Source organism: Carlito syrichta, unplaced genomic scaffold, assembly GCF_000164805.1.
Source record: "Carlito syrichta isolate Samal-C Ts95f unplaced genomic scaffold, Tarsius_syrichta-2.0.1 Scaffold303604, whole genome shotgun sequence".
NCBI lineage: Eukaryota > Metazoa > Chordata > Mammalia > Primates > Tarsiidae > Carlito > Carlito syrichta.
The window spans coordinates 1,058,013-1,066,750 of NW_007247700.1; the positions used below are offsets into that span (position 1 = coordinate 1,058,013).

An 8,738-nucleotide genomic window follows, 5' to 3' on the forward strand; every position below is an offset into this window, starting at 1 on the left:
AATAAAATAAAATAAAATAGGTCTGGTGTAGTCAGCATTTGAATATGAATCATGGCTACTAAGGGCCAGGGAGAGAGAAGGAGAGGAGCCTGGGGAATGCAGGTAAAGACACGTCGGAGGCTGAGCAGTTCCCTGCTCGGACTCTGCTCCCAGCTGGGCACGCCATGCAGGCAGGGATCAGGTCCTCTCCTTTCTACACTCTGTACATTGCCAAGGACAGACTCTCTATGAGGCGAAGCTCACTAGACATCTGTTGAATTGGAATGAATGATTCTCAAGTGTCAAGTGTCAGAACTGGGAAGGCTGTGGGATGCAGGTACAGGAGGACCCTGAACTCCTCTGGAGAAGACCGTGAGCAGTCTCATTCCCTCCTAGCAGCCATCCCAGTCCCTCCAAGCAGGAAATGAAAGGTAGTCTTCCCACACCCTTTCCTAAGCCCGCTTCCTTGAGGGAAATTTGGGGGAGGAGTTTGTGTGAAGAGCAAAGTGTATCCCACCTCCCTAAAGGGAAAAACTTGTGACCATGTGACCACCAGAGAAAGAACCGCTGAAGGAGACAGCGATTCTTCCCAGGCGCAGAGAAGGGTTAAGTCCGCGGCAGTCAGGGGCTCCCACCACTGCTAATCACTGGTTCACACCATATTAATTACCCAGCCACAGGGGGGAGTGCACAGGAGTAAATTAGCTGGTGAGTTCAAAGGGGCCGCTCCCCACATTCCTTAATTAAGAGAGCAGCTGGCAGCCGGAGCTGCTGCTCCACCTCCCTGGGGCCCTTCTGAGATGCCTGAGTCGGCTGTGTCTGCCTGTTGCCTAGGCAGGCATAGCAGCTCTATCTGCCAGGTGGAACGGCCTGCACCCACCTTAACTTCGGCCGGGTGGGGGCAGGTGTCGACCATGGCCATACAAGCTGCTTGGACTTGACCACTGACCCTGAGCTGCTTGGCGAGGAGATTCAGGGCTGGGTGGAATCTGGGTGAGGGTGCACCCTGCAATGTTCTGTGCCTGAGGGTAGAGTGGGGCCATGTTTCTCCAGGGTCTGAGATGCAGAAGGGAAAGAAAGATGGGTGCCTGAGGGCCTGGGAGAAAAGGGGAGGCAGGTAAGAAAGGAGGTAGAGGCAGAACAGCCAGGCAGGAGAGGGGCACTCAGCAGGTTTTTGGGAGACAGGGGTGAGGGCAGAGGGAGTGGTGATACTAGGAGGGGTGGGCCCCTGGACATTGCTTCAGAGGATAGTGGGAGATGGGGGCTGAGAGGGGCAAGCAGGACCCCATCTAGGCCCTGTCTTTGTGTCTGCTTTCACCTCATCTATCAGTATCATGCCATAAGGGAATGGCAGACCAGAGGTGATGGCAGTCCCAGGGTTGCCCATGTGAACCACTCCCTGGCAAGTGCACTTGGGCAGCAGTGCCGTGACATGACAGAAAGGTTGGGCTGGAGGCCGAAAACCCCAGAAGGAGCCTGCTTCTGCCTCTTAGAAATGCCTGCCGCCTTTGGAAGGTTGAGGTGAGTGGATTGCCTGAGCCCGCAGACTCGAGACCCGCCTGGGCAGGCGAGACCTCATCTCTACAATAAAAAAAAATTAGCCGAGCGTGGTAGCGAGCGCCTGTAGCTCCAGCTACGTGGAAGGCTGAGGTGGAAGGAGCGCCGGAGCCCAGCAGGTTGAGGCTGCGGTGGCTGGGAGCGGCCATTGCACTATCGTCTGGGCGACAGAGTGAGACTCCAACTCAAAAAAAAAAAAAAAAAAGAAATGCCTACCGTTGCTGGGCCTCTGCAGATGTGAAATAGATGTGACATGCCCTCACCTCCTGTGGGATGGTGTTGACACCGCTGTGAGCCTGAGTGCCTGCCTCCTCAACTTTTGTACCAGCTCTGTTTCCTCCTGGTTCTTGTCCTGCTGGGGGTAGGTAGAGGGAATACAATCTTTGGCCAGCCAGGGGCATGGTGCACCTAGCTGGAGAGGGAGAAACTGAGGAGAGAGAGGAGAAAGTGATTGGAATGGAAAACTGCGATGGAGACTAGGGTGGAAGGGCCTGCACTCGGGTTTGTCTGCTTTTGAGACAAACATTCCCTTCCCCCCCAGAGATTTGAAGGAAGGCTGCCTAACAGAAACAGAACCACACTGTGCTTGATGGAGGTGGAGAGGAGGAAGCTGGAAGCTTACTCATGTATTCGCTCACTCCCCAAACACTCGCTGGATTCTCATCTCGTGCACGCGAATGCATCCGGCAAAGCTTTAGGGAGTGAGGAGCACACGTGAGCCTCAAGAGGTCAGGAACCCGGCATGCTGATGATGACAAGACCGTGACACGGATGATGGAAGTTTCAATCACAATATTGATCTGTGCCCCACTTGGGGAAGAATTCCAGGGCAAGTACAACATGGACTGCTCTTTCAAAGGACTTAAGAGAAGGGGCCCTCTGAGCAGGGGCACAACGAGTGACTGTGCTGGACCAGCAGACGTGCTGTCGGCTCCAGGTCCTGCCAGCTGCAGCTTCTTCCCACAGTGCAGAGGGAGATGTGAACTGGCGGAACACAAAAGATCCCAGGATTGGGTGAAGAAAGCTGGGTCTTTTCATCCTGCATGCCCTCCTGAGGCTGCTCTCTTTAAAGATACAAAGATGAGGGACCTAGAGCTATTTAGTGGATACTCATTGAAATCAAGCCTTATTTCCTAGCCAAGTCTAACATAACAAGCCTGCAACAGAAAGAAATCCCAGTGCATGCAGTCTGCCAAGTTCAGGGAAGAACCAGGCTCCATTTTTATTGCTTGTGTCTAAATTGTATGCTCGCATACATAACAAGGATCGGATGGCTCAGCAAATCTTTCACTGACGTCCAGTGAATGGATCAGGCCATGGTGCAGGCTGGAGGCAAGTCTAGAATACTTGAGAGGGCCACCAGAGGGCAGCCACGAGGCTCCTGGATGTGGGTTTCTACTTCCCTTTCTCCAGTAAGGAGCAGTGCCAGGTCTCCTCTCACTCCCAACCCAGAGTATTTCCTCTTTCTTTACCCTGTGGGTAGTGTGACCCCCGAAAGCCCAGGTGCCTAGAGAAGGCACGGCCAGCTCATCTTACCGAATGTTGCATTTAGCTCTGACATGAAGAGAAAAATAATATCTCACAGATCAGAGACTTGAGAACATGTGGAGGCTGCCGGCAGACAGTCCCGTGGCTCCCGTGGCCAGTGGTGCTGTGGCAGGTGGGGAGGGCCACGGACAGGGAGGGCTGAGGAAGCAGCCCTTTGGGGGCTTCTCCAGGGCATCCTTCCTCAGTGTCTACAGAGTCTGTCCCTGTGATGCTGGGTGGATTATGGTGCAAAAGTCGCGGGTTCTCTGAGTTGGTCCTAAAATGATTTTCAGAATGCCCAGCAAGTTTCTAAAACAGTTTATTAGCAAGAAGAGAAGGAAAGAGGAAGACTTGTGCTGGAAGGAATTGACACGGACACATTTGTGGAAAGAAAAGATATCGCTTTTGTGCTTAATTAAAAGCTAGGCATATTTTCACAATAATTGATACGCTAGTAAGGGTAGTACACAGGTTGTCATCTCCCCGCCTGTGATGGGAGGAGGGGTGGTCTTTTCCCAGAACACACATTTGTTTTTGTAGGATACTTGCCAGACTTTTGATTATACAAGTTAATGAACTAAAAGGTGGTCTTATTATCAGTTTGATGGCTTTGATCAGTTAAGCAGTGGGGCTGAGCCTTTTACCTTCAAGGGGAATCTGAAAGATTTTTAGTGATTATTATGCTAAACCATGAGCTGAAAGGTTGGGCTGTCCTGTTCTTACATCTGGTGAGATTTTCTTTTGATTGGCCAAGGAGGTGGAGTGGGCTGGCGGTTCACATTCCAGTCTGGCCTGCAGTACAGATGTGATAAGAAAAATGTCTGAACACTTCCTAAAATCTGCCTATAAGAAATTTGTCTGTCTAGCTGGGCGCAGTAGCTCATGCCTGTAATCCCAGGAATTTGAGACCAGCCTGGGAGACTTAGTGAGACCTTGTCTGTACAATAAATAAAAAAATTAACAGGGCATGGTGGCCACACACCTGTAGTTCTAGCTATTTGGAAGGCTGAGGTGGAAGGATTGCCTGAGCCCAGCAGGTAGAGGCTTCGGTGGACATGAGTATGCCACTGTGCTCCAACCTGGGTGACAGAGTAAGAGTCATACTCAAAAAAAGAAAAAAGAAAAGAAAAGAAATTTGTTTATGCCTAACCTGTGCTAACTACCCTGCTTTACCTGGAGAACTTGGGAGTCCCAGTCCTCCCTGGAGATGGCCCTTTTGCCCCTGCCGTGTCTATGGGAACAGAAATGGCTTCTGCTCTGATAACTGAGAACTGGAAATGGGGCTTTTGGGGCTGGATGTGCTGCTATCAGGCAAACCAGTGGGAATCTGGGTTGAGGGGTAGAGCCTTCTTTGAAAGCGCTGCTTCTCTGTTCTTTTCTGAGATTTTCTTTTTCCTTAATTTTCTTAGTAATTGTTAATTTGGGAAAATCCCAGCTCATTATTTTGTAAACTAAGGGAAAGAATGTTTTCAGCTGTGCAAATAGAGCTGGGTGGAGGGAAGAGGAATTCCAGGGAGAGAGCAAAAGACTTGACAGGCCAGGCCAGGGGTGTGTGTGTCTGTGTTGTTGTGTGTGTAGGACAGGTCTTTTCACCTGTCTGTGTTGAAGGACCTGTTTTTCTTTTTTGATTTGTAATCCATTGCGGACCTATACTTTGGTAGAGACAATAAAAGCAAATTACTAGAAAAATGAAATAAAAAAAGACATGCAAAATACAAGCCCTCTTTTTTAGGATTATATTAAACAAACATAAGTTTACTCTGTCAGAGTGCTATAAAAGTTTCTAAGTTCCTGCTTCAATTTTTCTGCTTATCTTGCCATGGACTAGTGAAAAACAATTCACAGACTGGCACCCGTCCGTGGACCAGGCAGAGATCACTGGTGTGGGGCAGGGAGAAAGTAAGGTATGAAAGTTCAGGAAGGGGGTGGTCTCTGGGGATACGTGGAAGGGCTGGTTCCTTCCCAGGTCTCGTCATCGGTTTTTCTTTGTGAGCCATCTGTCTGTGTTTTGACTATTTACAAGGCGGGCATTATTTTGTAGAGGGCATGGCAAGGGCTTAGGTTTTGCTGGTGTATCCTGACCAACGAGTGAGGACCCTAAGCTTCTAGATTGTTTGGTTTGTGTTCTTTGGTTTGGCAAAGAGGGGGATCTGGGATATTCCGAACGCAGACCAGACTGGGGATGAGAGAGGTGAAGAGGAGGATGAGAAAGAGGAAGATGAGTAGGGATCGGATGTATGTCAATGAAGAGTCTATCTTGCAGGTCGATCAGTGCTTTTAAAATTTTAATGTGCTTACAAATTGTCTGGGGATGTTATTGAAACGCAGATTCTAATTCAGCAGGTCTGGGGTTGGGACTGAGCACCTGCATTTCTTTTTTTGAGTTGGAGTCTCACTCTGTCGCCCAGATTGCCACAGCAGCCTCGACCTGCTGGGCTCCGGCGATCCTTCCGCCTCAGCCTTCCAAGTAGCTGGAACTACAGGCGCGTGCTACCACGCCCGGCTAATTTTTTGTTTTTCTGTAGAGATGAGGTCTCACCAAGTTGCCCAGATGGGTCTCGAACCCACGGGCTCAGGCAATCCACTCACCTCAGCCTCCCAAGGTGCGGAATTACAGGCTGAACCACCGAGCCTGGTTAGCACCTGCATTTCTAATGAACTCTCAGGTGATGTTAACAGTGTAGGTCCAGGGGGAGACACTGCGTGTCTGCAGCTCCACGGTGCCAGGAACTCTCTGATAATATTGATGCCATCTCCTTTGTAGGCCAGGTGGGTGGGGTCTGGTGCAGTCCAGAGTTAGTGAGTCGGACTTCCTCTTTCTGTTTCCAGAGCTGGGGAGTATGGAGCAGGGGCCAGGGCCTTAGAGGAGCAGGTACAGTTGATTCTTTTTTTTTTTTTTTTTTTCTGAGTTGGAGTCTCACTCCGTTACCCAGGCTGGAGTGCAGTGGCACACTCACGGCCACCGCAGCCTCGACTGGCTGCGCTCCGACGATCCTTCTACTCAGTCTTCCAAGTAGCTGGAACTACAGGCATGCGCCATCACACCCGGCTAATTTTTCTTGATTTATTGTAGAGATAAGGTCTCACCAAATTGCCCAGGCTGGTCTTGAACCAGCACTTTGGGAGGCGATCCTCTCACCTCGGCCTCCCAAAGTGCTGGGATTACAGGCTTGAGACACCATGCCCGACCTGCAACTGATTTTTTGTTGGCTGCGTTCAGGCCTCAAGGAGTGTGGACACCTTGAACAAATCAAACCAGACTATTGGGTACTGCAAATGATTGATATTGATGAACAATATGAAGCAAATGAAAACACCGCTATTAACCAAAGCAGATTCTATAACCACACGCCTTTTTAAACAAGTAGGGAATCACTGAGTTTTCTCAGTCACACCGCACCAACAGGGCTTGGGCAGACCTCAGTTCTGTCTTTGGTAAACCGGAAAGGGTTGTGTGGAAAAGCAGTGTCCTCAGTGCCTGTGGAGCTCCCATTTGGGTGTCAAGGATTCTGTGATATTATCAAGGCCCAGGCCTTTTCTGGCTGACCTTGGTCTTGCTGAACCTCCAAGTGGACCCCGTGGACCTCGGCGGCAGCTCGAAGGTTGGAAATGTGTTCAGAGCTGCTCTGGGCTTAGCCCTCCAGGCTGAGGGTGATGTTCTTTCCTTTGAAAATCAAGCCAAGCACACACAAAGGAACCAGGGACCATAACAAAAGTGCAGTCACGCGCACACACACACACACACACACACACACACACACTCATGCACAGTCATGTGTTACCTAATGATAGGAGTACCTTCTAAGAAATGCATCCTTCGATGGTTTCGTCATTGTATAAACAACATAGCGTGCACTTTCACAAACATAGATGGTGCAGCCTACTACACATTGAGGCTGTGTGGTGTAGCCCAGCTGCTCTTAGTTACAAACCCAAACAGCGTGTGACTGTCTGAATACTGTGAGGAATTGCAACACAATGGTATTTGTGTATCTAGATATAGCTAAACATAGAAAAGGATTTAGTAAAAATATAGTATAAAAGAGAAACAATGGCACACCTGTGTAGGGCACTTAGCATGACTGGAGCTGGCAGGACTGGAAATTGCTCTGTGAGTAAGTGGTGAGTGAACGCGAAGGCCTAGGACATTACACTACATAGACTTTATTTTTTATTTTTTATTTATTTTTTTAGTTGGAGTCTCACTCTGTCACCCAGACTGGAGTGCAGTGGCATGCTCCTGGCCCCCGCAGCCTCGACCTGCTGGGCTCCGGCGATTCATCTGCCTCAGTCTTCCAAGTAGCTGGAACTACAGGCATGCGCTACCACGCCTGGCTAATTTTTTGATTTATTGTAGAGGTGAGGTCTCGCCAAGTTGCCCAGGAGTAATTTTTGATTAATGTAGAGATGAGGTCTCACCAAGTTGCCCAGGCAGGTCTCGAACCCGCGGGCTCAGGCAATCCACTCACCTCGGCCTCCCAAAGTGCTGGGATTACAGGCTGAGCCACCGAGTCCGGCCACGTAGACTTCATAAACACCGGACACTTAGGCGATACTAAACTTGAAAAAAAATTTTATGTCTTCAATGATAAATTAACCTTAGCTTATTACAATGTTTTTACTTTATAAAATTTTAATTTTAAAAAGTTTTTTGACTCTTTTGTAGTGACATTTAGCTTCAAACATAAACATATTATATAGCTATACAAAAATATTTTCTTTTTTTCCTTATTTCATGTTTTTCCTGTTACAACTTTATTTTATTTTTTTTACTTTAAAAGCTGTTTTTAAAATGACAAATGAAGACACAAGCACACACATTAGCCCAGGCCTGCACAGGCAGGATCATCAGTATTACCGTCTATGCTTCCACCTCTTGTCCCATTGCAGGTTCCTCAGGGACAGTCATAGGCATGGAACTTTCATCTCCTGTGATAACAGTGCTTCTTCTGGAATCCCTCCTGAAGGATATGACTGAGGTTGTTTTATAGTTAACTTTTTGTAAGTAGGTGTATACCCTAAAATAATACTAAAACATTATTTTAAATACATAAACCAGCAATACAGTCATTGGTAACCATTACCAAGGATTATGTGCTGTACATAATTGTGTGTGCTGCATTTTTTTTTTTTTTTTTTGAATAGGAGTCTCACTCTGTTATTCAGGCTGGAGTGCAGTGACATGCTCCCGGTCACTGCAGCCTCGACCTACTGGACTCCCACAATCCTTCCGTTTCAGCCTTCCAAGTAGCTGGAACTAGAGGCACATGCCACCATGCCTGGCTAATTTTTTGATTTATTGTAGAGACGAGGTCTCTCGCCAAGTTGCCCAGGTGGGTCTCGAACCCCTGGACTCAGGCAATCCTTTAGCCTCCACCTCCCAAAGTGCTAGGATTACAGGCACGAGCCACCGCTCTCAGCATATATGCTACATTTGTATACAACTAGCAGTGCAGTAGGTTTGTCTACCCCAGCATCATCACAAACACGTGAGAAATGTTTTGCAGTATGATGTTAAGACAGCTATGACACCACTAGGCTCCATTATAATCTCATGGGACCACCGTTGCGTATATGGTCCAGTGTTGACTGAAACATTGCTATGTGGTACATGACTGTTTTTTTTTTTTGAGTTGGAGTCTCACTCTGTCACCCAGACTGGAGTGCAGTGGCTG

The 8,738-nt window shown here is 48.5% G+C and overlaps 1 protein-coding gene across 1 annotated transcript in view; it reads right to left on the reverse strand.

Annotated features, from left to right (window-relative positions):
- Nucleotides 1-2,170: 2,170 nt before the first annotated feature.
- The window catches only part of FCRL6 (Fc receptor like 6), a 16,079-nt gene continuing 9,511 nt past the window's right edge, over nucleotides 2,171-8,738 (reverse strand). The window contains 2 exon segments of the mRNA XM_021712685.1: nucleotides 2,171-2,228; nucleotides 2,374-2,520. Of these exon segments, the coding sequence (XP_021568360.1) occupies nucleotides 2,171-2,228; nucleotides 2,374-2,520 (205 nt within the window).